General features: G+C 53.0%; 3 protein-coding genes across 4 annotated transcripts; 2 read left to right on the top strand and 1 right to left on the bottom strand.

Annotated features, from left to right (window-relative positions):
* Positions 1–726: 726 nt before the first annotated feature.
* LOC144321898 (transmembrane emp24 domain-containing protein 9-like) lies at positions 727–3,262 on the bottom strand. Its single transcript, XM_077911241.1, has 5 exons — positions 2,993–3,262; positions 2,501–2,601; positions 2,050–2,175; positions 1,360–1,506; positions 727–1,221 (listed from the first exon to the last, which is right to left on the bottom strand). Exons 1-5 carry the CDS (start codon positions 3,120–3,122, stop codon positions 1,072–1,074), a joined length of 654 nt encoding a protein of 217 aa, XP_077767367.1. The 5' UTR covers positions 3,123–3,262; the 3' UTR covers positions 727–1,071.
* Positions 3,263–10,764: 7,502 nt separating this feature from the next.
* TMED9 (transmembrane p24 trafficking protein 9) lies at positions 10,765–13,958 on the top strand. The gene is made up of 5 exons (XM_077911240.1): positions 10,765–10,985; positions 11,117–11,217; positions 12,037–12,162; positions 12,521–12,667; positions 13,085–13,958. The coding sequence occupies exons 1-5, from the start codon at positions 10,802–10,804 to the stop codon at positions 13,232–13,234; spliced, it is 708 nt and encodes a 235-aa protein (XP_077767366.1). The 5' UTR covers positions 10,765–10,801; the 3' UTR covers positions 13,235–13,958.
* A 3,292-nt stretch (positions 13,959–17,250) lies between these two features.
* B4GALT7 (beta-1,4-galactosyltransferase 7) lies at positions 17,251–25,918 on the top strand. Of its 2 annotated transcripts, XM_077911237.1 has the most exons (7): positions 17,256–17,404; positions 19,043–19,204; positions 20,727–21,089; positions 23,681–23,906; positions 24,726–24,809; positions 25,018–25,122; positions 25,518–25,918. In XM_077911237.1, exons 1-7 carry the CDS (start codon positions 17,355–17,357, stop codon positions 25,671–25,673), a joined length of 1,146 nt encoding a protein of 381 aa, XP_077767363.1. In that variant the 5' UTR covers positions 17,256–17,354; the 3' UTR covers positions 25,674–25,918. The 2 variants fall into 2 exon arrangements, with proteins under 2 accessions (XP_077767365.1, XP_077767363.1); XM_077911239.1 differs by lacking the exon at positions 19,043–19,204 and having other exon boundaries at positions 17,251–17,404.
* The last annotated feature ends 1,663 nt before the right edge of the window (positions 25,919–27,581 follow it).

Genomic DNA, 27,581 nt, shown 5'->3' with positions numbered 1-27,581 from the left:
CCAGCATATCTTAGGGTAGGGTCTATCTGTCTCCAGGGCCAAGTGCTGGAGCTGTCCTGACATCCCTCTCCTCATGGGGAGTCTCCCTTTATTGACATCTTGGGCCTTGGTGATTTGGACTTAATTTTGTCGAGGGTACCAACCAGTGAATTTCCTTATAACAGAAAATGTCAGATTCACGTGAGAAATGACTATTCCAACAGGGCAACCAGCAGAAGTAAAATGTGGGCTAGATCAGGCAGATGCAGTAGGTACATGGATGTCTGGCCATCACTTGTGTGCACTTGTGAAGGAGGAGATGCTGACTATAATGGAAACAGTTACTTGGAATCCTATTTTCAAAAAGAGAAAAAGAAGCATCTCCTGGAAAAATTAACCTATGACATCACAAAGAGAGAGACAGATTGCCTGAAAAATACTAGGAAGACAGAGGTGCCCATCTGACTTCCTGGAAGAACCCAGCAGTCCACGTAACTGGAGTAAAATAGCACAGGAACCCGAGCCCAGAAAGAGGCACAGGATCACCACCAGCACTCAGGCTACCCATAAGGTGGGCCCAAATTGGACTTTTCTGGAAAGGGCTCCACAGGTTGCTAAGGCTTTCAGAGTATAAACTCTTCACATCATTCATTTTGGGATCAGTCCCCCCCAATGCATGAGGAGCATGTTAATATCTGGTTAGAAACAAAACACCAGAATGAATTGCAGAGCAGGAGGCAATAAATGTTTAGGTCAGAAAGTTTGCAGTTTATATTCACTCTTAATTCTCCATCTTGGGTTAGTTCATCTATCCAGTTTTGGTGGGGGTGGGGGAGGGTTGGGGTACCCTCACTCTCCTCCGAAGCACAGAGCCACAAAGAATCCTGCAGCTCCCCAACCAAGTGTGTATGGAAAACCCCTCCTGTCCCAAGTGCTGGCTGAGAAACCAGTTCAAAGCAGTCCTCTGTCCCCCTGACAGTACCAGGAACCCCTGCAGGGTTGGGGGACTGGGAGCCAGGAAACAGACCAGGGCAGGCCACTTTCCATCAGTTAAGAGAAGGAGAATGAGTTGGGGCTAGGTTTCAGGGCCACCTACACCAGCTTCTTGGCTTTAAAGAAACTCTTGAGGTGCTGCATCTGCCAGACACCTGTGGCTACAAGGATGAGGGTCTGCAGAATGGACCACCATAGCACCCGCTGATTGGTGCTCTCGCTGGTCTGCCGGAAGCGCTCCTCTCGCCACTGTGGAAGGAGAGAAGGAAGAATACTCCTGTCTAGAACTGAATTTTACCCCCACCCTCTCTGGGGGAAGAGCTGGAAGAGCCACCTCCCAGGAGATTACACATCCCCTGTCCCAACTGTCCCAACCCAGCCCCTCACCCTCTGGTACTCCTGCTCCTTCTGGATCAATTCCACCTGCTCCACAAGCTGCTGTACACGCAGATGCAGCTGGGTCAGCTTGTCCTTGGCTGCAAATTCCACATAATCATTGGTGTGTTCACCTAACTGCATATCCAAATGAATGGCCTGGAACAGGGGAATCAGGATGGGGGTCAGAGAGCTTAGCTCCATGAACCTGCCTGAAATCTAGTCCTCCATCCCACTCTGGGCCTGACACTGGCAGTTCCATTCCTCACACCCCGACTTAGTGACTGGCCCTGCTCTAGATGATCAGGACTCTACTTGTGTGAAGTTCTATATTCAAACACAAAGGATGGGACATGTGCAGAGAAATAGAGGTATGACTCTGAAACAGGCAGTTTACTAGAAGTTCTATATTGGAAGGTGACAATGGAGAGCCCTGAAGGACTCAGATGCAGAATAGCTCTGAACTTCACATTATGAAGTTTGGTCTTTATCCTAGGGATGGCTGGGAGCCAAGGGAGGGCTTTAAGTCCAAGTGACTCCCTCCCAAGATCCCCTTTCGTCCTCAGGAGCTGTTCTTGGTATGCTCACTTCAGGTAAAGTCCCAGCCCAACTCAATAGGCAGCATGCCCTGCACCCTTCTTATTCTAGAGGCTGTGAAATTGAGCCCCTGGGGATGGTGGAGCACCCCCCTGCCACACTCACCAGCTTGCCATCATAGAAGAGGGCGAATCGGATGGACTCAAGGTGGAGACAGATCTGGTGCTCTCCTGGAGACTGGGAGGTGAAGGTGAAGCTGCCCTGAGGGCCATACTGCCGGGCCAGAAGATTCTAGAGGAAGCAGCCTCCAGTGAGCACAGAGAAGTTAGCCATGTACCTGCTTCTGGGAGAATTCTGAGAGTATCCCAGGTGCAGACCCCCACAGGCTAGAGGGGTCAGTATGAGGGAAATGGCATGGGTTTGGCCATAAAGTCTCAAATGCCAGCATTGCCAGTACAGAATACAGAATACAGATTGCAAAGAGCATGGCCCTCCTTGAGCTACCTGCCTGTGAGGAGACTGATCCTTCCATGAGAAATGAAGGATTAGAGAGGGCTATGCTTTGACCCGTGGCCTTGGGGGGCGGGGGGCTGCAAGGGGCAAAGGCCTGCCTCACCTTGTTCTCGGGGTCCTTCACAAACACGAACAAATTGATCCACTGTGGGGAGGGCTGATACTTTTCCATAGCAGGGTCGTAAAGCTCCGTCTTGTAATTACCTAATGGAGAGGCAACGGAGGTGTATTCCCATCCATTCCCATGACCGAGTCGTGGTGGTCGGGGGAGGAACAGAAGGATCTCGAGTCTGAGGGGCCTGACCAAGGGCCTCTGCCTTCTCCTCCCCTCTCCAGCCCCACTTCTCTGCCATCAATCGAGTCTGAATCAGACGTGCCTCCTCGGCGCCCCTCCCCCAGCCCCGGCACACGCAAAAGAGAGGATGCCTTGGCGAGACTGCTGTCCACTCATTTCTCCCCGGCCCCAGCCCACTCCCCACCCCCCAGCAGGGAAGGGAAGGCGCGGGCCTGAGCTGGTGCCACGGCGCCCCATTCCGTCCCCTCTCAGGACTCTGGGTGCAGGGAGGGCAAGGCCGGGAGTGGCCGGTGCGCGCACCTATGACCACGGTACCATCGGGGATCTCCTGGATGAAGCACTTCTCTTCCAGCTCGCGGACCTCGAGGTAGAACGCGCCCCCGTGGCCCATGAGCGCCAGCAGCTGCCCCAGCAGCAGCGGCAGGGCCATACCGGTTGCCTGAGCTCTGCCCCATTCCCGCCCAGGGCGAGCCCTGGGCCCAGCTCCTCGAGCCCGGCAGGGCCCCGCCACTTTCCCAGGCGAGTCCACCGGTCTCCGCGCGTAGGCTGCGGAGACTGCGAGCTCGCGCGTAGACTACAACTCCCAGGAGCCACGGCGCATTCCCGCCTACCCTCGCCGCCGAGGGGCCAGGCGAGCCCTCCACCCAATCGCCGCCAGGTTCTAGAGCGCTCTCCGCCCGATGGCTCTTATTCCGCGCAGGAACTTGGGGAGCGTAGGTGTTGTAAGCCCATCTTCCTGATTGGGGTCACAGCCTCAGAGGGGGAAGAGGGTTTGCCCTCTGCAACTTGCAGGGCAGCCACTCAAGATGTGTGCTGAAAGGATGCGCGATTAATGGGAAATGTATGACCTGGATTTGAACATAGAAGACCTTAGAATTGATTGGGGAGGACCTGGAGACCTGGAGAAATGGAATGGGAAGCCCCGTGGGGTTGAATCTGAAGCAGTAATTCAGGAAGGGCAGGGGGGAAATGTCGCGGTTTTCATGGAAGAGGTAGATTTGACCCCAGCCTTGAAGGATGGTTAAAATCTCCCTGCGCAGTGGGGGACGAGAATAATTTAGGTAAGGGGACCTAGGATTGCCTAACAGCCAATAGGCGAGTTAAGGAACTAGGGGAAGAAAAGCTATAGGAACTTAGAGGGGAGGTAATTGGGCTGAATCTGAGGGCACAGGAGGTGCCAGGCCTGCTTGAACAGGGGAGTCCATCATCTAGTGTACTTTTCTCTGCACTAAAGACTAAAAAGAGGTTGTGGGTGAGCCTGGAGGGGAGAGAAGATGGCAGGAAAGCCACTGGTAAAGGATAGGGATGCACAACTGAAAGGGGTGGGAGAGTGGAGCCAACATGACAAAATGGGGACCCAGAAAAAGCAAATCTCTAGAATTCCAAAGCACACAGTGCCCTGAGTAGAACAGTGTAGACCTAAACATATCAATAGAAAGCTGTAGCCCAACCCAAGTAGTGGGATGAAGTCTTCCACCTCCTAGTGCCTGGTGATAAACATGCTCAGTTTATTCAGCAACCTGTGATGATGCTCCTTTTTTTTTTTTTCAAGATTTTATTTATTTATTCATGGGAGACACAGGCAGAGGGAGAAGCAGGCTCCATGCGGGGAGCCCAATGTGGGACTCTATTCTGGGACTCCAGGATCATGTCCTGGGCTGAAGGCAGGTGCTCAACTGCTGAGCCACCTAGGGATCCCCGATGATGGTCCTTTTTAAATAAGATTTTACTTATTTAAGTAATGTCTGTACCCAATATGGGGCTCTAACTCATGACCCCAAGATCGAGAGTTGCATGCTCTTCCAATTGAGCCAGACAGGTGCCCCAGTGATGATCCTTTTTATTCTTTTGTGCCAAGCACTGCTCTCATCACTGTTAAACTCACTAACTGAATTAATCTTTTAAAAATTATTAGGTAGACTGTAATGCTATTCCAGTTTAATAGCTAGGAAAAAGCGGCAAAGTTGATCTTGCCCAAGATCATCCAGCTGATAAGTGGCAGGCATTTGCTGACACAGACTTTGGTCCAGGCGTCTGACACATGTTGGACGTCCAGGCATCTGACACATTAATTAATGAAAATTAATTAGACCTATCTCCTGGTCTCTAGGAACCCACTGAAAGCAAAAAAGCAATGTCAATACGGTGTTTTAAGACTGAGATGAGAATTGTCCCCTCATTTTAGTGGTGTGGCTCATTGGAAATCCTAAGAGAGTGTTTTTTATTTACGAGGAAGATCATTAAACAAACATGACAAATTCATATATTAACAAAAGTCATGCTTTAGAAAGGTCAAATAAGACAAGAGCTGAAAAGCATCTGTTGGGTTTGGGAGTCAATCAGTTGATTTAGCCAGAGTTGGGAGCAGAGGCAGAAAAGGGAGGATTCAGGCTTGGGAAGCAGAGGTGCTGTCCGTGGTCCTGAATAGTTGCTTTCTAGACCAGTACCACCACCATCTGTAGTAAAGCTTTGGCTTTGTTTTGTTGTTAATAAAATTTGTAATCTCTCACAAGCCAATATTCTTTTTTTTTTTTTTAAAGCCAGTACTCTTATAAAATGAAAAAAAAATAAACTAATCATGTGCTTGAATATCACATCAATATTAAACTTCTGTAAAACCTCCTAAACATTCATTTTTTGTACTTATCTAATTGCAGACCTATAACAAACATGGACCAGTACCAGCCCCCACACCACACTGTGAGTACCACTCTTGAGTGGCAGTGGTCCATTGGCCAGACTACCCACAGGAATCCCCCAAATGGTCAAAAGTGGAAAATGCTTGCAACCACCTACATGTAAGGAGATAGTGCACTGGTGAGATTTCAAGGCCCAGAACCCAGACATTTTGAAGGGGGAATATAACTCTCCAAGTAGCAAAACTGTTTTGCTAAAAATAGAACAACCTGAGGCTGCCTGGGTGGCTCAGTCAGTTAAGCATCTGACTTTGGCTCAGGTCCAGACCTCAGGGTCCTGGGATGGGCAGCATGGGGGGTGGGGTCTACATTCAGCGGGGAGTCTGCTTCTCCCTCTCCCTCTGCCCCCCCCCCCCCCCCCCCCGCTCATGGTCTCTCTTCCTCCCTGAAAAAAAGAAAGAGAGAGAAACAACCTGTTTCTGACCTATGACAAGGCTAGGAACATAAGACCAGCGAACCCACATGGTCTGGGATCGTCCCACATGGCAAAATCTAATTCCACAATGGTTGTCAAGATTACTGAACCTGGGTGCCATTTGTGAGATTCAAAGAAGACACTGAGAGGCTACATCTACTTGCTCCACCTGTGGTTCCCCAAGATTTCAGACTTTGATGGATTTTTTTTAAAGTTTTATTTATTATTTATTTGAGAGAGAAAGAGAGCACACAAGGGGAAATGAGGGACAGAGGGAAAGGGACAAGGGGACTCTCTGCTTAACGTGAACCTCACCCCCATGCCGCCCATCCCAGGACCCTGGGACCATGACCTGAGCTGAAGGCAGATGCTTAACTCACTAAGCTACTCAGGTGTCCCTGATTTTTTTTTTAAAGGACAGATTTATTTGAAAAAATATTACAGCATATAACACTGCATAAGGACTTAATTTCTATTCATACACTGGTAGATTTGATATAATCCATAATAATAAAAAAAAAAAGACTTTAAAAATCCAGAATCACAAAGCCCAGGCAAATCCAGGCCTCTCTTACATGCTGTGCCCTTTCTGGGAAATGCCCTGGGCCTCAATCCCCATCCCCTTCTCCACTTGCCTAATTTCTATTCATCTTTTCAAGACTCAAATCCAGAAGCACTGTTTTATTTTTTTCCCTCCTCCTAGGGACTTTGTCAACACCTCTATGGCAGTGTAAACCCCATTGTATTGCAATAGATAATTCATGAGCAAGGCCCCCTGGGGCTGATAGCTGTAAGAGATAAAGATGCAGGCTTCTGCTTTCGATTTATGTCTGCTAGCAAAAAACCAGCAACATCAAGAATATGCCTATGCAGTTGATGTTTGCTTGGAGAAAGGGAAGAGAGAGGAAGAAAAAAAAAGGAGAGAGTATGGAGGAGAAAGGAGGGAGAGGGATGAAAATCAAAGAGAAGACAGAAAAAGAAGGAGACAGTGAAAGAGAGAGAAGAGAAAAGAGGGGACGCCTGGGTGGCTCAGCGGTTGAGGATTTGCCTTTGGTTTGGGGCATGATCCTTGGGTTGGGGTGAAGTCCCATATTGGGCTCCCTGTGGGGAGCCTGCTTCTCCCTCTGCCTCTGTCTCTGCCTCTATATCTGTGTCTCTCATGAATAAATAAATAAAATCTTAAAAAAAAAAGAGGGAAGGAGGAAGACAAAGGGAAGCAAGCAAGGATGAAAGAGAGGAGAGAAAGAAGGAAGAAGGGTAATGGTGATTCATAATTATGGAAAAAGGCAAAATCTCGTAATCTATGCCTGGTTTTGCTGTAATGTTTCCTCCTGATTATTTCCATAGACATCTTGACCTGGGCATACATCAAGGATAGAATGTTCTGTACATAAAACCAGAGATTCCATGTGCAATTCTTCTGCTCTAGTGTTGGGTGGCTTCTTTTGGTTTGCTGCTGACTTTCATACCATCCCTGGAGCCCCACCATGACACTATACCTTCCTCTGAACCATGTCCTTCTACATTTATCTTCCCCCCTGGTGTGTGGAAAAACAACTTCTATTCCTTGTGACCATCTCTACAAAGATAATTCCTATGACAGTTTGTTTCCTTGTGCTCTCAATCCCAGAACACCTAGACATGGGAGTGGTGCTGCTGAATTCAGGGATATCACAAACAATATTATGCTGAACGTGTTTCACCATCTTCCTTAGGCTTACAGTGGTCCCTCTAACAGGATCCTTCCACTTCTGGTGAGTTTTCTCAGAAGTCTCACCGTGTCTTCAGTCCATTCCTCCTGGAGATCTGGGCAGTCTGTCCCCCAGGTCTGTGCCTGACTGAATCCTAACTAAGAACTTCTGTCCTCCAGCCCCCAAAACTGTGGGGGTTCCCATATGTAGGGCAAGGAAAGTGGTTGGGCTGTGCCTCAGTCACTGAGAGTCAAGAAACCATTGATCCCAGGACTCAGAAGACTTCTAGGGGAAATGTGGCCAAAGGCTACACACATCGGCCCACTGAAGTCTCGACTTTTTTTTTCTTTAAAGATTTTATTTATTTATTCATGAGACACATAGAGAGAGAGAGGCAGAGACATAGGCAGAGCGAGAAGCAGGCTCCCTGTGGGGATCCTGATGCCAGACTTGATCCCGGGACCCCAGGATCACTACCTGAGCCAAAGGCAGATGCTCAACCACTGAGCCACCCAGGCATCCCTGCTATTTGTTTTCTATTTGCCCTATAGCTTCTTTTTGGTCCCTCAATTCCTGCATTTACTATTTTCTTTTGTATTTAGCTTTTTTTTTTTTTTAGTTGTGAAACATTTGAATTCCCTTCCCATTTCCTTTTGTGTATATTTTATAGCTATTTTCTTTGTGATTATCATGGGGATTATACTTAATATCATAAAGTTAAAACACACTAATTTGAATTTATCAGTTTACCTTAAATAACAACAAAAAAACCCCTCTCTGCTCCTTTAACAGCTCTGTTCTCACCCATTTCTATGGTTGATATCAAACAAATTGTATCTTTATACATTCTATGTAATGGTTACTTTTTTGCAATGATTGTTGATATAAGTAATACACTGATTAAATATCCAGATAATTAACTGAGTGAAAAAAGCCAATCTCAAAAGGTTACATACTGTGTGATTCCATTTATATAACATTCTTGAAATGACAAAATTGTAGAAATGGAGAACACACATTACTTGTTGTATGAGGTTAAGAAGAGGGAAGTAAATGTGGCCAATACACAACAAGAGGAATCTTGGTAATGGAAATATTCTGTGTCTTGACTATATCAATGTCAATATCCTGGTTGTGGTATTGCATTATACTTGGACAAGATGTTACCATGGGATAACCTGGATAATTGGGTACACTGGGTCTCTCTGCATTGCTTCTTACAACTGCATGTTAAATTATGTCAACATAAAAAGTTTAATTTTAAAAATTCTAGAAACTTATGAAATTTTATCATTTATTAATTCTGTAATAATTTGTTAATTCTGAATGGTGGTAACATCAGCACTCATAGCATGTCGTTATAATAGCTAAGAAAAATCAGCAGTGATTCACAAATGACCAACAAAAAATGCTCAGTATCCAAGGAAATAAAAATTAAGAGGATAGCGAAATACAAGTTTTCATTTACTTATTTTGCACGATTAAAAAGATTGAGAACATTTGACCAGGGTGTGGGGTAGTAAGCACCAGGACACACTGCTGGTGAGACTGTAAATTGGTATGAAATTTGAAAAAGAAATTGTGATCTATTATCAAAAAACTATGTCCTACCGTAATGCTTTTTAAGAAACTGAACACAAATTTTTTTAAAGATTTTATTTATTTATGATAGACATAGAGAGAGAGAGAGAGGCAGAGGGAGTAGCAGGCTCCGTGCTGGGAGCCCGAGTGGGACTCCATCCCAGGACTCCAGAATCACGCCCTGGGCCAAAGGCAGGCACTGAACCGCTGAGCCACCCAGGGATCCCCTGAACACAAATTTTTATTGCAGCAATATATGTAAGAGCAAATGATTAGAGGAAAATCTTAACCACTTTCATCACAGGAATGGTTAAAAGTAAGGCACGAACCAAGCTTATGTTATATTGTTACTGTTAAGAAAAATGAGATAAAGACTTCCAATGAGGGAGAAATGTCAAAACATCATCCTTAGGGCAGCCCGGGTGGGCTGAATAAATGAATAAATAAAATAATAAATATAATCTTAAAAAAACAAAAACACAGGATCCCTAGGTGGCGCAGCGGTTTGGCGCCTGCCTTTGGCCCAGGGCGCGATCCTGGAGACCCGGGATCGAATCCCGCGTCGGGCTCCCGGTGCATGGAGCCTGCTTCTTCCTCTGCCTGTGTCTCTGCCTCTCTCTCTCTCTGTGACTATCATTAAAAAAAAAAAAAAAAAAAAAAAAAAACACCATCCTTAAACTTCCCTCTCCAGGGCCAAATGAAAGAACAAAGACAACCCAAATTAGAAAACCTCCAACTTCTATGAAACCTGAAGGTGGCACAATCAGAAACTGCTAACTCCGAAGAGCTGCCAAAATCCACTGGAATTTGGGTAAAATCCAGGAGAGGTATGGAGGGCAGACCCAGACCTCTGGATCTCACATTGAGTGCCGAGCCCTCCGACACGGACGACTGTGCCCCCAGGACCTTCACAATTATGCCTTTACCTGCGGGCTCAGAACCACGTTCTGGAGAGGAGCCACCAGGGCGCAGCTCCGGCAGCAGAGTCCACGTGGATGATGTCTGATGCTGAAGGGTACAGGGGAATGCCTGGGATTATACAGACCAGATCAGACTGGATGTAGGAGTGGCTGGGTTTTGGAAGGCAAAGAAGTAGTAAAGGAAGTCTCTAGGCTTAAAAAAAAAATTTTTTTTTAAAGATTTTATTTATTCTTTCACGAGAGACACAGGCAGAGGGAGAAGCAGGCTCCATACAGGGAGCCTGATGTGGGACTCGATCCCGGGGTCTCCAGATCAGGCCCTGGGCTGCCCTTAAAAAATTTTTTTTCGAAGATAAGCTGGTGCACTGTTGGTGTCACTTTTTCAAAGTTCAAGTTGTTAAAAATAGAAAGCTCAGAGTTTCGCACGCAGAGATGTCAAGTCAGGGATCCTCGGCTTCAATCCTGTATCTGCTCATAATTCATTCAGCGACCGTAAACAAACTGTTACTTGCAGCATCTGTAAAAAGCTGATAAACATTAGTAGTCACCTGCCCGCCACTGCGATCTATGAAAAGAAAGTTTCTTTTTTTTTTTTTTTTTTTTGAAAAGAAAGTTTCAATTCTGAGGTCTCAGTTAGGTTGCAGGCAGAAGCTGCTCTCCAATCAGATACTGCCTCGCCGTGGCCGTGGGGCATCTCGGGACTTGTAGTCCAGCTTGTCGAACTCGCTGTCCCAGCAGACCCCGCGGCGGCGGCGGCAGGGCTACGTGGCGCCGCCGGCTGCGGTTGCGCCGGCAGGTGGGGCAAGATGGCCGCGGAGCAGGGCATGAGGGTCGTCGGGCCCCGGCCTGGAGCTGGACTGGGGCGGGTGATTCGGGCCCTCTTGCTGCTGCTGTGTTTTGCGGCCCGCGGAGGCGCGCTCTACTTCCACATCGGGGAGACCGAAAAGAAGTGCTTTATTGAGGAGATTCCGGACGAGACCATGGTTATAGGTGCGGGCCGAAGGGGGAGTCGGGACCGAGACCTTCCTCGGTCGTGGGGCGGGGGCGCGGGGAGTCCGCCGGGAGCCGACTCCACCCCGCCTGGCGCTAGTCTGACCCGGGTCCGCCCCACTCCCCTCCAGGAAACTACCGGACGCAGCTGTATGACAAGCAGCGGGAGGAGTACCAGCCGGCCACCCCCGGGCTGGGCATGTTCGTGGAGGTGAAGGACCCGGAGGACAAGGTGAGCCGGCCCCTCAGCCCCGCCGAGCCCTGCGCTCCGCACTTGAGCGCCAGAGCCGGCGGCCGCGGGTACTTCCGCTCCTCCTCGCGGCAGCCGCCAAACTGCTGAAGAGACTTGGGGTGTTGGTGAGAAGATCCCGGGTTTTCGCTCTAGGCCACACCTGGGCTGCTGCAGGGCTAGCGGCTCCTCTCGGTTTCTTGCCGGCTGCTGCAGGACTCGGTCGAGTCCCTTACCTGCCCGGAGCCTTTTTTCCTGCTCTGTGAAGTGGAAACTCACCTGCCTTGTAGGTGTGCTTGGTGCACACCTTCACTGTGGTGCTGGCCATCAAAGAATTGTGGTAACTCTCACGCTGTGACCTATGACGTATAGGCTTTAGGAGGTCGTTCAACAGGGTGCTTTCCAAACGAACGAGCAGCTTTGAATTTCGATAAATAGGGATATTAAAATAAAGCAAAATAAATCTTTAGTTGTCACCTTTCATTAAAAAAAAATAAACCACATCAAAAGAGCGGATATGGTAGCAGCTCTGAATAAAGCATGGGGACAGGACCCGAGGGCAGAAAGAGCTGCAGGTAGCCGCTCTAAATAAAAAGCCCTTCCCAGGAGCAGTCACGTGTCAGCTTCATCTCAGACTCTTCACCCATGCCCCAGAAAGTTCTCAGACAAGCTTTTGGCAACTGCTACTGAGCAGCTCTGGACCTTTTAGTGTGAGGTCCCTAAGGCTCTGTTTGCCAACTTTTGAGGCACTGAGAGCCTGAAGCTCTTTCCTTCCAGTAGCTCCCTCCACAGTAACACTCACTTGAATGCTTTTCTCTCCAGGTCATCCTGGCCCGGCAGTATGGCTCTGAAGGAAGGTTCACTTTCACCTCCCATACCCCGGGTGAACACCAGATCTGTCTTCACTCCAATTCCACTAAGTTCTCCCTTTTTGCTGGAGGCATGCTGGTGAGTTGGAACCACGTGGGATTTGTAGCTTACAACTCCATACCCTGGTCAGGACTGGAGACTTGGTGCTTTGGGTGTAAGAGGGTATGTTGGATTTTGTGTTTCCTAATACACCTGGGTTTCCAGTGAAGAGCCAAGCACAGTTGCCAAACTCTTCATGTATGCCTTGGACCAAGTATTAGCCAAGCTGATTCTTGCCTGTTTTCCCAGAACCCCACAGGGCTAGACACTGAGGATGCCTCAGTCAGCATTGGCTAAATGCACAAATGAAGGAAAGTGGGGGACCAGCTGTTAGTTCCTGGCAGGAAGATGAAGCAGAGCTGCCTGATTTCTTCTTATCGTCCTTCTCTGTCCTCAGAGAGTTCACCTGGACATCCAGGTGGGAGAACATGCCAACGACTATGCAGAAATTGCTGCCAAAGACAAGTTGAGTGAGTTGCAGCTCCGAGTGAGACAGCTGGTGGAGCAGGTGGAGCAGATCCAGAAAGAGCAGAACTACCAACGGGTATGTCGGGCCGGGGGCTGCTAGGTGGGCTTCTTCCCGGAAGCTTTCAGGCTCAGCCAGAAGTTTCATGCCTGCAAGGTTCATTAGGAAACTCAGGGGACTTACCCTTCTGTGCTGCTTTGCAAGTCTAAAAGATGGGGTGGGTACTACTAACTCCAGTTTGTAACCAAGGAGACAGGCTCTCAGGAGACTGTCATTCTTCTAAATCACAGTGACACATGCACAGTGACAAGAGCAGGAACTGATACTAATGCCTTAGGTGTTTTTTCCATGGCTATAGGTGTTTCCAAGACCAGCTATTTCAAACTCACTTTGGTCTGGGAGCCAGGGTGCTACCATGAATGAATCTAGCAGTTAGAGTGGCACCAGGTGGTGCCCAGCAAACTTAGGCTCCTCTTCCCTTCTCTCCTCCCACAGTGGCGAGAGGAGCGCTTCCGGCAGACCAGCGAGAGCACCAACCAGCGGGTGCTGTGGTGGTCCATTCTGCAGACCCTCATCCTCGTAGCCATTGGTGTCTGGCAGATGCGACACCTCAAAAGTTTCTTTGAAGCGAAGAAGCTGGTGTAGCCATCCCAGGCCTCACAGACCATCCCTCCTCCTCCGAGGCTGTGGGAGAAAGGGCCTCCTGGAACTGATTTCTCTCTGGCAGGAGGACTGGTTCCAACCCGTGGATATATTGGAGGGGGCAGGGCTACAGGCACCCGAGGCACAAGCTTAGAGCAGCAGCTTGCTTGGCTGGCTACTACTGAGCAGGTGGTGGGGTCATGCCTGCCCCCTTCCCTGGGCTCTGAGCCCTTTGCAGTAATCATCCAGGGGCTGGTGAAGCCACTGGGAGCCTCATTGGCACCTCAGAATCATAGTGTTACTGATCAGGGATGTGAGACTGTTGTCTGGGGTGGCTGGGGGGAGGGGAGTGGGTGGGCAAGCCAGTCTTTTTTTCTGTCTTCCTTTGCTAACTTGGGATTTTGAGCAGGTTGGGATGTGCCTGTGATTCCCTGCCACCCTGGGAACCACTATACCCTCCTTGGGCCCAGACTGCTGATCCAGGGTAGGGTGTGTGTGTGTCAGTGGAGGGTGGGGTGGAGGGGGTTGCAGTGTGGGAAAGTAGCTCTGAGGTTGACCTCAGCTTCTCAGCATAGTTGTCCTTTGGGGAGCTTGAGGAACTGGGGTCAGGCCAAGCAGAGGCCTTGGTGCTGGTTGGGGATGGGGCCTGCAGAGTCTTAGTTACTGATTTCATTTTCAATAAGTCTAGGTTTGTTACATTGGTTTCCCAATAAAAAAAGAAAATTGATGACTTGTCCAGCGTAAAGTTACTGTACTGTCAGTGGCTCATGGAGGAGCTCAGGGAATGTCATGGAGGAGCTCAGGGAATGTCATCAGTTCTTCCACTGTGTGAAGCACTTCATATTCCAAGATGAAAACCCACGCATGGGCTTTATCCTTTCTGTCCTCTCTCCACCTTGTCGCAGGGGAAAGTGGGTTCGCCCAAGACCATAAAACAGGTGAATTGTGGGCTTGGTGCTCAAACTGATAGCATTTTCCTCTGTGTCCACTCCCTTGTGACACAAGTGCCCTCCCTGCATTTCCAAAGTAAATGGATAGCACTGTCATGCTGCTGCCAGGAAGTACCTCATTCAAGAAGGTAGCGTGTGTTGAACAGAAAAGGGCTGCGGGTTTGGGAAGGGCAGAAATCCCTGGGCTGATGGCAATGAGGATGCTGACGGTCATAACCAATAGCACGGGATATTGGCAAGGACCTTGGAGAGGAAAGATTCTGATGGAAGAAGGCAGAGCTGGGGGCATGGGAAGCAATAGCAGATGGAGGTCAATAGGCATTGTTTCCATGAATTTCGGAAGGGGGTTTAAGGAAGCTTATGTTAGGGAAGGTTGGTCAGAATTAGAAGACATTTGGGGATGCCTGGGTGGCTCAGCAGTTGAGCCCCTGCCTTCAGCCCAGGGTGTGATCCTGGAGACCCAGGATCGAGTCCCACATCGGGCTCCCTGCATGGAGCCTGCTTCTCCCTCTGCCTGTGCCTCTGCCCCTCTCTTTGTGTGTCTCTCATGAATGAATAAAATCTTTTTAAAAATTAAAAATAGGGATCCCTGGGTGGCGCAGCGGTTTGGCGCCTGCCTTTGGCCCAGGGCGCGATCCTGGAGACCCAGGATCGAATCCCACATCGGGCTCCCGGTGCATGGAGCCTGCTTCTCCCTCTGTCTGTGTCTCTGCCTCTCTCTCTCTCTCTGTGACTATCATAAATAAAATAAATAAATAAATAAATAAATAAATAAATTATAAAAATTAAAAATAAATAAAAATGCTTTCTAAAAACAGCTTTGTAATTACAGAAAAATTGTAATAATAGTTCCCCCCCATTACTAATGCCTTGCATTAGCATGATACATTTGTTAAACACTAGCGATACATTATTTTTAAAGTCCATACCAAATGCAAATTTCCTTAGCCATCACCTAATGCCCTTTTTCTGTTCCAGGATCCTATCCAGGGCACCACATCACATTTAGTCCCTTCTTGGCTGTGACTTTCTCAGACTTTCCTTGTTTTTTATTACCTTGACAATTTTTAGGAGTACTATTCAGGTTTTTTGTAGAATTTCCTTCAGTTGGGATGTGTTGGTTTTTCTCATGATGAGACAGGAGTCCTGAGTTTTTTGAAAGATCAGAAATGTGCCATTGTCATCCCATCCTATCTAGGATGCTTATCAACATGATTGTGGGTGTCACTGTTTAAGATAGGATTTTTATGTGAAATCTTATTTTTTTTAAAGATTTTTTTTTATCTATTTGTCCATGAGAGATAGAGAGAGGCACACAGGCAGAGGGATAAGCAGGCTCCATGCAGGGAGCCGGACGCGGGACTCGATCCCCAGTCTCCAGGATCAGGTCCTGGGCCTAAGGCGGCGCTAAACCGCTGAGCCACCCGGGCTGCCCAAAATCTTATTTTTTTTAAACGATTTTATTTATTTGAGAGACTGAGCATGAGCTGAGGGAGGGGCAGGAGAGGGAGAGCTCTATCCCAGGACTCAGAGATCACGACCTGAGCTGAAGACAGACACTTAACCGACAGAGCCGCCCAGACGCCCCTGAAATCTGATTTCTTGAGACAGATCTGATGCCAGTTGGGCTTCATTGTGATGGACAATGAACTGGACCAAATGGTAGGTGTCCCCTTTAGATGGGCTTATACTCTCAGGTCCTAATGCCACCCTTCCTGCTTCCATTTTTGGCCTGACCTGGCTGGTCTCTGCAAGGGGTCAATCAGCCTTGCCTTTATCATCAGCCAAAGCTAGGCTGCATTTGCCATGGTTCTGTTCTAGAGTGCAGGGCAGAGGCAGAGTTCAGCAAGGTCCCTGGTGGGTTGTACACCAGGTGTAAGGGAGAAAGGGAGCTGCTGGGGATGATCACATTTGTCACCTAAGGAAAGTCCTTTTGCAAGCACAGTGGTTGAGACCACAGACTGTGCAACCAATGCGTTTTGGTTTACACCCTGAACTGCGTCTCTGTGCCCCGGTCTTTCAAGTGGGCATAGTAAGGTCATTGCCCATAAGGACTGAATGACAAAATAGCAGTAAAGAATTTAGAACAATGACTGGCACATAGTCAGAACTCAATAGATGTTAGCTATTTATTAGAGAACTTTACATTTGCCTGAAGAGCAAGGGAGATTAAGCGGAAGGACTCTGTTACTGTCTTTTCCTAGGTGGGAGGCTGGGCCATCCAGGCAAGCTCCCACTGTGCCAGGGCAGACATACGAAATCTTAGGGGCACCTGGGTGGCCCACGCCTTTGGCTCAGACGTGATCCTGGGGTCCTGGGATCGAGTCTCACATCCGGCTCCCCGGAGGGAGCCCGCTTCTCCCTCTGCCTATGTCTCTGCCTGTATGTCCCTCATGAATAAATAAATAAAATCTTTTTTAAAAACTTATCTTACTCCCTCTTCCGTGCTCACCTCAGCTCCAGCAAAGCGGCTAACAGCCGCCAGTGACCGAGCGCTATGTGCCCAGCAGCCTACCAAGTGTTTGCGGTTTTCGCACCGCAGCAACCAAGTAGATAAACTATTTATACGCTCAAGTGAGGAAGCAGATGCAGGGAGATGGTGCCTTGGCCCCGCACGCAGCTGAACTGGCGGAGGGGGGTTTCCCGTGCGGCGAGGGTGTCTCTGCGGCCTGGCTCCTCGCGAGTCCTTGGGTACTGCCCGGGCGGAGGCTCAGCCCCGAGCCCGGCCTCGCCCCCGGCCTCGCCCCCGGCCTCGCCCCCCGCCCCGCGTGCAGCGGAGGAAGCAGGCGCCTCCCCGCGGGGCCGGGAAGAGGAGGAGGAGGAGGATGCGCACCGTCCCGGAGCGCTGGTGTGGAAGGCTGGAGTCTCGCCGGTCCAACGCCGGCCCGGTGCCTTGCGCTCGCTCTGGGCTCTCGGGCTGGCGGGCGGGCGGGCGGCGGCTGGCGGGCGGCGCTGGGGCGCCGGGGCGGGCCTCGCACGCGGAACCTTTCCGGAGACGGCTCCGGGGAGCGGACGGCGCGGCTGGAGCGGCGGACCCGGCGGACCGGGGGGCGGGGCGGACCGGCCGGGGCGGGGCGGGGCGGGAGGCGGAGGCGGAGGCGCCGCGTAGGCCCGGGAGGCCCGGCCGGCCGGGCTGGGAGCTCGAGGCCCATGCGCCGCCACCTCCCCCCACGATGTTCCCCTCCCGGAGGAAAGCGGCGCCCTTGCCCTGGGAGGACGGCAGGTGAGCGGCGGCGGCCGGCCCGGGCCCCGTCCTCCCGGGCGCCGATCCTTCCCGGGCCGCCCCGCGGGAGCCCGGAGCCCGAGGCCGTCGCGTCCCCGCCTGCGGGGCTTCCTGAGGGTCTGTGGTTCTCTCCGGGGGTCCCTGTGTGTCTGTGTCTGCGGGGCGCCGTCCCCCCGCGCGGGTCTCCGCGTCTCTCCGGTGACCGCCCCCTGCGAGCCCCTGTCCTCGGTGGAGGCCTCCGTGTCCGTGTTTCTGCACCGGCGTCTGTCTCCGCGCGGTCTCCGGCCGCAGTGACCTCCCCACTGGGTCTGCCCTTCCGTCTGCCGCTGGCCCCTTGCCCTGGCCTGCGCGAACCCGGGACCCTGCGGGCCTCGCGCCGCCCCAGCCTCTTCCCCGGCCGAACCCTGCGGCCACGGACTAGGCGCTCGGCACGCGGAATCTGGGTCATTTCCGGTGCAGCTGGACCGGAGCGGGTCCCGCTCCCGGTGTTGGGTGCGAGCTTGGTCCAGACCTTAGCCGATGATGTTTCCACCAAAGCAGAATGGGGCGGGGGGGGGGGCAGGGGAGCTCTTTGCCCACCTAGATTTGGGGGGACAGCCACACTTCATTCTTCAGATGTGCCCCCCCAAGTCTTCTCACCCCAAACAGGAGAGCGGGTCTCCACCTATCCAGCGAATGACATTTCCCTGTAGGACTCTTGGGTTTACCAGGTGCCAAAGATTCTGGAATATAGTGGGCACCACTCTTTGGTTTGGAGGGATTTTTCCGACAGTGTGGAAGGAGGAAGACAGGAATCTAATAGAAGGAAAGCCTGGACCGTGGAGTCAGCCCTGGGCGGGAGTCCTCTTTATGGGCCATGTGACCAGAAACAGATCACTTAATCTTTCTGACCTCAGCTTTTCCACCTCTGAAACAGGGATCATAATATGTACTCTGCAGGGCTGGGTGAGGAGTAAAAGAGACCACGAATGTAAAACTCTTGACACTGTGCCTGGCACAGAAGGAGGTGTCTTCTAGTTCCCTTTGCAGTTGGGAGGTGCTGTGGCCACAGCGGCTGATATTCAAACTTGTACCACTAAGATTTGTGTAAGGGAGGAAAAGGAAGGTGATGGAGGAGAACTTCCATTCTCTGATCCCTTCCTATAATAAACCTTTGGAATGTACATGTGTTCCCCCCAAAAAGTTACCCATGTCAATTCCTGCTTTGGACACAGGGCAAAAGTCCATGCAACAGATACGGGCCAGTGTGGCAATTAAGAGTGCTGGCTCTGGGGCCAGCCTGCCTGGATTGGAATCTGCCTTCTCTAGCCTCAGGCACAGGTTGATGAAGACAAAGCCTCATCTGGTCTACCCATCATAGCAGGGTGTCCTGGCCTGGGAGCACCTGGGACTGCAGGTCTGGAGTCTGCCACCAGGTGGCACCAGGAGTGTTTTCAGTGTCTGCTATCCTGAGGACTTGAGATTTGGCTCCAAATTTAGTTGCTCAGCCATTTGGGCCCTTAGAGCCCAGGATAAGATTGCCCATGAGAACCTGATCCTGAAAGAGAAGCTGGACTGAAGGAACAGCATGTGAAACTGCACAGAATGCCCAGTCCGTGCCACACCCCTGGATAACGGTCACTGCTTCTTTTCCTGAAGGTGGGATGTTTCCTCATGTCCATATCCCGGGTCTCCATCCCACCCCCAGAAAGAGGCCCGAGGGCGAGAGAGAATCTGTAGAGGTTCCAGCCTTCCCAGGCCACTGGCAGGATTGGGCTCCCCTCCTCCCCAGCGGAAACCCCCACCACAGGACAATGGGGGGTAAGTCAGCAGCCTTGTCAGGGTGCCTTACCTGGCCACCTCTCTGCTGTGTGGGGGCCCTGGCTTCCTTCCGGGGTGCTGGCTTCCAGGTTGGCAGTTATGCTCTAGAGGAAGTCAGGAGTTGGTGTGGCTGTGGTGTGTGACTCAGAGCATGCCCCTGACTGCTTGAACCTTCCTGTAACTCAACTTAGCAAGCCCTCTGCTGTCTAAACTGGGGCCACAGGCAGGAACCGATTACGCACAGAGAAGATGAGCAGGGACACAAGTGACTACAGAACTCTAAGTGTTTCAAAGAGGAAAGGACCAGAGGCCACGGAGGGGGCACGTGTATCCATTTGTGTGCATGCAGAGGGGTGGGCAGTGCTGGTGCTGGCATTGGAGTTGAGGCGGAGGGACCGAGCTGGCCATACATAGGAGTTTGACCCTGAGAGATGAGAGGGGGGCTTCCAGGAAGATGAGCTGAGGAAGAGCACTGCAGGCAGAAGTGGCAGGCCGAGTGAGCGCTGGCACAGGAGGGAAGATGGTGAGTGGCGGAAGCCCTGGGTTACCCCGTACACGCCGTCTGAGTGGTAGGGAGCAGGTGGGGGACGAATCAATACCACCTGCTATACCTCACTGGAGGCTAGAAAGCCAAGCGTTCTGCAGGTTATTTCAGGGAGTGTAGGTAGAGAACTCTTTCTTTTCCTGAGATTGTTCGGCTCCTTCACGCTCCTCTGCAAAGCAATCAGGTGAATCCCACCTCCTGACCCGGAGGGCAGCCTCTGCCAGCACTCCCTGTGTCCGAGCTACACCTGCCCTGGGCTCCATACCCGGCCCTCGTCCTTTCCCTCTCCCAGCTCTCATCACTTGTCACATGGGCTGCACCTTGGACCAAAGCTTTTTGAGACCCGTTCTGTGAACTGCCACTGTCAGTTTGGGCCTTGCGGGTTTTAGAGGGCAGATTCAATCTTCCCAGAGTCAACGTAGGTCTTTTCCCTGGGACTGATGTCAGCACGGGGCCGCCATGGGGACCTTTCTGGCGTGAGCAGCGGGCTGAAGCCAAGGTTTCAGCTGGGGGCCAACTGACAGGGGAAGGGGGTTGGAAGGCAGTGGGTGGGATCTGCAGGGGGGAGGGGGCTCCTGTTCCTGCCACGGGCTCTGGTTCTGGACCTTCAGCCATTGTCCTGGGAACGGGCAGGTGCCAAGGACGAGTCTCATCCCTGTCCTCCAGCAGCTCTCCATCTGCCCTGCATCCACAAACAGAAAGTAAGGGGGTGTGAAGGAACTGGGGCAGCTCCTCCCTGGGGTGGGAGGGCTTCCTGGGAGTGGGGTGACGCAGGCTAGGCGAGGAGCAGGGAGCAGGACTCTGATGCGTGGTAGGTAGCAGCATGACCAAAATCACTGGAGCGGCTTCTGCACTAACTCACAGGCGCTTGGGGCAGACCCGTCCTGTGTGCCCCACTCCCGGGGAGGCCGGAGGAGGGCCTATCAGTGGGCCCCGGCTCCACCCGCCCTTCTGACCCTGTCCCGGCTCTTGTCCCAGGTCCAGGCTGGTCCCCGGCGGCCTCCCCCGGAAATGCTCCGTCTTCCACCTCTTCGTGGCCTGTCTCTCCCTGGGCTTCCTCTCCCTGCTCTGGCTGCAGCTCAGCTGCTCCGGGGACGTGACCCGGGTAGCCAGGGGACAAGGGCAGGAGACCCCGGGCCCACCCCGGGCCTGCCCCCCGGAGCCGCCGCCCGAGCGCTGGGCGGAAGACGCGTCCTGGGGCCCCCACCGCCTGGCCGTGCTGGTGCCCTTCCGCGAGCGCTTCGAGGAGCTCCTGGTCTTCGTGCCACACCTGCACCGCTTCCTGAGCAGGAAGAAGATCCCGCACCACATCTATGTGCTCAACCAGGTGGACCACTTCCGGTAGGGCCTCTCCCCGCCGGATTCCTCCCCTTCCCACGGGGGGGGCAGTGCCCAGTGGGCCTCTGGCCTCCCAAAGGGCTTCCCTCCCCATCCCTGGGCAGTGGCAGGAGCGGGGAGCGGTAAACCCTTCTCACCGGTGTGACGTTAATTTGACAGCAGGGTTTAGAGCTAAGGAGGATCCTGATCTGATATCCGTTTTGAAAAAGGAATCCCTTTTACCCAGACAGAAGGGGTGGGGAGACCCGCTGGGTGGGGGAGGGGCCGGTGTCTTGGCTCTGGGGCCCCACGGGTGGAGAGATGTAATGGGGAGAGGGCGCACACAGAGCTTTCTAGTAGATTGGCTGCAGGGCCGAGGGAGACGGAGGGTCAAGAGCAGGTCAAGAGCACCGCCTGGAAGTAGTTCACAGTCTGGTGTTACCCTGAGATCCCTGCCCTTTCCCGCACTGCTCCCTCCCACCAGCCCGTCCACATGTCTCCCACCCCACCTCCACCTCCTTTCCCTCCACCTTGCTCTGCTGGGAGACAGGTTCACCCCCAGCCCTTCAGGCCACAGTTCTCCCAGTTTTCATGGCCCACCCTCCTGGTCCTCACTTCCTCCTCCCCCAGCTTGGATTCCGTGGTCCACCATTAGCATCGGCCCCGGGCACAGCTCCACACCTGCACCTGGGTGGCTGGATGTAGTTGGAGACTTTGCTCACTCGTCCCCCTAGCCCTGAGCCCTGGCCTGGAAGCCCCGCAGGCCTGCCGGGAAGCCTTGCGTTCCCCTGGCCTGCTGCCTGCCCCTCTGTGAGGCAGCTTTGCACCCTTTCTCTGCATCGCCTTTTCCTCCGCCTCGGCTGGTGACTGCTTCCTGTTTGAGAAAACAACCAGCTTGGAAGAGAGCATGCCCAAGTGCCCACCAGCCTCCTTGCAGGCGGACGAGGCTCCCGCCATGCTGGGGATGCCCTGTCCCAGCGCCTGCAGGGCCAGCTCTTCCGCTCGGGCCCTGGACCCCCTTCTCACTGTGGCTCCCCAGCCCCGGCTCCTTGATCTCCCGCATAATCCATTTTTCTTCTCTCCTGGAGCATTCGCATTAGCAAACGCACTGAAATAGCTCCCTTCCAAAGAAAAAAAGAGAAAAGACCCCATGACCTCCCATCACCTGCTTTTCTCTGCTCCCCTTTATAGCAGAACTCCCCACTCTCAGTCTCTCCGGAACCTGTTCCACCCAGACCTTTACCCCCATCGTGACACTAAAAAGGCTCACATCATCAGTGAGCCCACTGCATTAACCCAAGCCCTGTTCTCAGCCTTCATCCCACTCACCGCCCCCCCCATCTCCCCACCTCTCCTCACCCCCTCAGCATTTGCATTTGCCAACTGGGTTACTTCTTCCTTCTTAAAACACCTCTGGTTGGCTTCTGAGAGCAGTCTGCTTGTCCTTCCTCACTGCCCTACACCACGCCCTTTGCTGGTTCTGCCTCACCTCCCTGACGTCTCGGCCCTGGTGTTCTTGGGGCTCAGTGCTTGGGCATCCTCTTCTCTGGCTCCAGTCACTCCCTGGGGATGTCATCCCATCTCCTGGCATTAGACCCCATCCATACCCTGCTGACCCCTGAGTCTGTGTTCCCAGCCCAGACCTCTCTCCTGACCTCCAGACCCGTGCGTGCAACCAACCACCTGTGTCAACCTCCATCTGGGGGTCTTGGGTATCCCAAGCTTCATGTGATCAAAACTATTTCTGATTTCCTACCCACCCCCTTCCCCGTTTCAGGAGATGGCTGCTCCTCTCTTCCCTCACACAACGCATCCCATCTCTCAGAATACATCTAGAATCTGCCCACTTCTCACCACCTCCCTGAGCTAAATTACCAGTATCTCCTGACTATATTAGTGTGGTAGCCTCCCAGCCCGACTCCCCACTTCCACCCCTGACTCTCCCACCTCAACACCCCAGCTACAGCAATCCTGTGACACCCAAGGTCACAGCGTGTCCTGCCTCTGCTTGAAGGCCTGCAGTGGCTCCTGCATCTTAATCTGGGTTGCAGCCCCTGCAGACTGCATCCCTTAAGCCCTCCTGGGTCCCTCTGCTTTGACCATCGTGGCATCTGTTCCTGCCTCGGACCTTGGTGGCTGCTCTCACCTCTGCTCAGAGCCCCATTCTACTTACGCCCTTCTGGCTCATTCCCTCAGGCCTTCGCATGCTACCCCATTCCCCAGGCCCTCGCTGACCACCCCCCCTGCCCCACCCCAACCCCAGCATGCTCTCCCCTCCTCGCCCTACTCTTCTTTTCTCCATGGAGGAATGGCCTGGCTGGGTACATATTTACTGATCTGTGTCTCCTCTCGTTAGAATGTCAGCTCCTGGAGGGCAGGGCTCTGATTTGTCAGTGCCGTGACTCCAGTGACCCAGACGGTTTCTGGCACATAGCAGGTGCTCGGTAGACATTTGTGAGACGAGTGGAGGGCAGCCCCACAGGGGAGTCAGCATCAGGCAGGGGGGCCCGACAGGTGCCAGGGGCTGAGTACCACAGAGGGCAGACTCTCACTCAGTGTGGGGAGAACGAGCTCACTGCCCCCGGCCCCAGCTCAGCCCTGGCCTCCCTGTGCAGGTTCAACCGGGCAGCCCTCATCAATGTGGGCTTCCTGGAGAGCAGCAACAGCACGGACTACATCGCCATGCACGACGTGGACCTGCTCCCCCTCAATGAGGAGCTGGACTATGGCTTCCCTGAGGCCGGGCCCTTCCATGTGGCTTCCCCGGAGCTGCACCCACTCTACCACTACAAGACCTACGTGGGCGGGATCCTGCTGCTTTCTAAGCAGCACTACCAGCTGGTGAGGCCCCGCGCGGCTCGGGGGGCAGGGGCGTTGGCAGGAGCCACAGCAGTCTTGGGGACCCAGCAGATGGAGGAGTCCTGCCCAGGCCCATCACGGGAGCCCAGGAACAGGGCCGAGTGAGTCCGTCAGGGAGGATTCTGTACAAGCTGGCTTCACAAGACTTGGGATTCATAGGCTCTCAAAGTGGACCAGTCTGGGCAGGGGCAGGGGCTGGCTTCAGGTGTGGCTGACCCAGCCTCTCAGACAGTGTCCCCGGGATGCCATTTCAACTGCCATGTGGCTTTCTCCAGAGGGGGTTTACTTCCAGACATCCAAGGTGATCAAATGACTTAGACCCCTGCCTCCTGTCCCTCTCTCCAGGCTGTGACTGAAGCCAGCTTTATGTAAACAAAGCCCCAAATCTAGTGGCAAACAGAGCTGTCTGCCACAGAGCCCCAGCATCCCTCTCCCCATGGAAGGACATCAAGGCAGAGCCTCCCCGGGGAGAAATGGGGGTATGAGGCATGCAGAGGCCACGCCAAAGGTGCTGCTTCTGCCCGTCACCATCTCCCCCAAGAGGTGTCCTCCCGCCAGTCAGACATTTTTGAGAAACCGGCAATCTCACCCAAGTTCAGGACCCCATCAGAACAGGCAGAGGGACTGGGCTGTGGTGGTCATTCTGCAGTGCCACAGCAGCAGGCACCGAAGGCACCCAGGTGCCCATGAGGGCCTCCAGCAGAGGACGAGCAGGAGGCTTTGGCCCACTCCCAAGTGCTAGGAGACCGGAGAGCGCCCCAGCAAGGATGGGGCAAGTGATGTTCCCTGTCTCTGTGTCAGTGCAACGGGATGTCCAACCGCTTCTGGGGCTGGGGCCGTGAAGATGATGAGTTCTACCGGCGCATCAAAGGGGCCGGGCTGCAGGTAATGCCCTCTGCAGGGCCCCCCACCTCCTCAGCATTTGGGACTGCCCTGAGGTTCCCTTCTCTGCCCTCCGATGCAGTTCCCTGGGCTTGGAGGTTGCTCCCTGCCTGCAGCCTGGTGCTGGGGCCAGCGGGGATCCCAGAAGACTAGTGGTGAGGGCCAGGGCTCCAGGAGGGCGGCCTGACCCAACTTCCTTTGACCTTCTTAGCTTTTCCGCCCTTCGGGAATTACAACCGGGTACAAGACATTTCGCCACCTGCATGACCCCGCCTGGCGGAAGAGGGACCAGAAACGCATCGCAGCTCAAAAACAGGTGCTGACTGGTCCCCTGCCTGGGGACAGATCGGTGTTATGTGGGGAAGAAGCAGAGCCAAGCCTCTTACCACACTGTCCTCAGGCCCAGCTGGCCCTGGGCTACCCCGCTTGGCCCAGGTCAGGCCCTGAGCATTCTGCCGGGACACTGTGCCCCGCTCTGGTGGCTTCCACATGCTTCTGGGCACCATGGGTCAGCAGACACTTTGGGGTCCAGGCAGGCGGGGGCAGGACCCCGCTGTGGGTGACCTGTGACACAGGAACCACCATCCTGCAAAGGGCTTCCCTTTTAGAAGCCAGACTGGTCCTTCTCTCCTGCTTACTTGGGGGTACAGTTGGGGCCAGAGAGCAGCCACAAAGCTCTGAGCCGCGCCATCTCCCCCTTTTCCTTCCCAGGAGCAATTCAAGGTAGACCGGGAGGGAGGCCTGAGCACCGTGAAGTACCACGTGGATTCCCGCACAGCCCTGTCAGTGGCCGGGGCCCCCTGCACCGTTCTTAACATCCTGTTGGACTGTGACAAGGCTGCCACCCCCTGGTGCACCTTTGGCTGAGCCAGCCTGACAGGAAGGAAGCCTGTGCCCCAAGGCCACGCTGCTCCTCAGGCTCAGGACATCAGACCCAGGTTCCCACACCAGGAGGACAACCAAGGTTTGCAGCAGCCCAGCGCCCCCAATGTCCTGAGGCAGGCCTGAGCCGGGACAGGACACGCATGGGCACCCAGATGAGTTGCTAGCAATAAACAGTGATGGGGAGAGGCTGGAGCGCCTGCCCCTTCCTGCTGCCCTGCTGTACCCTCCTTTGCGTGTTCAGACTTGATGGCTTTCCGTTCCTTTCCCAGGACCACGTCGGCAGCAGCCACGCCACCTCCGCTGCTGCCGCCGCGCATGGCCAAGACCATCCAGAAGGTTAAAACTGCAGACAGACACCCGTGTGCGAGTTCTACCAAAAGGGAACTGCCAAGACCCGCTGTCACTGGGTGTCACCGTGCAGGGATGGGGGCCTAGTGTTGCTGGATCTTGATTTTTTTTTTTTTTTTTCAAAAGAAACTAGGATTCTGGATTCTTACGTGAAATCAGTTAATTTCTATTTTTTTTAAGATTTTATTTATTTATTAGAGACACAGAGAGAGGCACAGGCAGAGGGAGAAGCAGGCTCCCCATGGGGATCCTGATGCGGGACTCCATCCCAGGACCCTGGGATCACGCCCTGAGCCCAAGGCAGAGGCTCAACTGTTGAGCCACCCAGGCGTCCCAGAAATGGGTTAATTTCTATATGATAGCACATAATCGAAACCTTGGGAAAGTATGGCAGGCCAAACAAAATGTGCTGCGGACCACCAGTTTGTCACCTGTGACTGAGTGACTGAGCGGAAGGGGAGGGGGCAAAATGGCACCTCTCTTAGTGATAAGCTGGCAGGGGGTTGGGGCAGGCCTGGGGACACCAAGGCCAGGAGCAGCTCTGGTGAGAAAGAAGCCAGAGGGCAGGGTCTGGGTGGTCTGATCCCCCACACTCTGATGGTCTCCAGCTCTGGGCGCGGGGGGGCGGGTGCTGCATCCTGCTACACTGGGATGGACAGAAATAGAGCCATGGACTGGACTCAGGGTAGGTGCAGAATGTGCCAGCAAGGAACTGGCCATAGCTTGAGGATGGGAGGACCACATTTCTGGGGCGGGCGGAAGAAGATGAGAAGCAGGAGAATCCTGGAGTGTTGCCACAGCATTAGAACAGATTACCACTGATCACACAATGTCCAGGAGAGATGAAGGAGGGGAGCCAGGGGAGACCATGGAATTGGGGAGTGACCTTGGAGGAATAACCTGAAAGGAAGGCTGGGGCCAATGAGAGTGGGAGATGAGGTGATCTGCAAGGTCGATCACTCCTTCAAGGCATCTGACTGCCAAAGGTTTGGGCCAGAAGTCAGAGAAGTCTTGGAACCAGTTAAGATTGGTTTGTGTAACAATAAACAGAACACCTGAAATGCTAGAAGACAGGATGGACATCTCAGTTCAGGAGACTGGATTCAACAGCTGTGCTCCAAAAAGACGACCTCTTCTGAGGATGATTTGGGCTGCTGTGTGCAGTTGTGTGGGTTGTGCACTGTACCACCGAGCACAGTGTGAAAGAGTGCAATGTATCTCTTCAGATGTATAACAGGGTCCTTGTTATCCTAAACTGACCTCTTGCAGTAATTCAGCTTTACTTTGTAAAATGAGGGGCAAACATGCTGCGATTATAGTGCAAGGGTGGTGGGAGGGACTTTCTCAACTTGAGACCTAGGAGAGGGGAATGAAGCACTCCCTGTGTGCCAGTTTCTGGACAACCCTGGCTGCATCATCTTAGGACTTTTGTAACCTGGAGGCAGAACGCCAGCCTCTTTGGAGCTGGTGAGAATGAGTGTGCCATCAAAGCCCCCCAGCTCTGTACTCCCTTAGTATGTAGCCACACCCTAAAGAATGGGG

This window comes from Canis aureus, chromosome 10, assembly GCF_053574225.1.
Source record: "Canis aureus isolate CA01 chromosome 10, VMU_Caureus_v.1.0, whole genome shotgun sequence".
Classification (NCBI taxonomy): Eukaryota; Metazoa; Chordata; class Mammalia; order Carnivora; family Canidae; genus Canis; species Canis aureus.
The sequence above is the reverse complement of the archived record's forward strand: the minus strand, read 5'-3'. Positions and strand labels throughout refer to the sequence as shown.

Excerpts from the sequence above, each read along its gene's own strand:
- TMED9 (XM_077911240.1), top strand. The coding sequence starts at position 10,802 with ATGGCCGCGGAGCAGGGCATGAGGGTCGTCGGGCCCCGGCCTGGAGCT. Across the intron at positions 10,986-11,116 it reads GGACGAGACCATGGTTATAG|GAAACTACCGGACGCAGCTG; the intron begins GTGCGGGCCGAA and ends ACTCCCCTCCAG. Across the intron at positions 12,163-12,520 it reads TTTTTGCTGGAGGCATGCTG|AGAGTTCACCTGGACATCCA; the intron begins GTGAGTTGGAAC and ends CTCTGTCCTCAG.
- B4GALT7 (XM_077911237.1), top strand. The coding sequence starts at position 17,355 with ATGTTCCCCTCCCGGAGGAAAGCGGCGCCCTTGCCCTGGGAGGACGGC. Across the intron at positions 24,810-25,017 it reads TCAAAGGGGCCGGGCTGCAG|CTTTTCCGCCCTTCGGGAAT; the intron begins GTAATGCCCTCT and ends TGACCTTCTTAG. Across the intron at positions 25,123-25,517 it reads GCATCGCAGCTCAAAAACAG|GAGCAATTCAAGGTAGACCG; the intron begins GTGCTGACTGGT and ends TTTCCTTCCCAG.
- LOC144321898 (XM_077911241.1), bottom strand. The coding sequence starts at position 3,122 with ATGGCCCTGCCGCTGCTGCTGGGGCAGCTGCTGGCGCTCATGGGCCAC. Across the intron at positions 2,602-2,992 it reads CGATGGTACCGTGGTCATAG|GTAATTACAAGACGGAGCTT; the intron begins GTGCGCGCACCG and ends CCTCTCCATTAG. Across the intron at positions 1,222-1,359 it reads AGGAGCAGGAGTACCAGAGG|TGGCGAGAGGAGCGCTTCCG; the intron begins GTGAGGGGCTGG and ends CTCCTTCCACAG.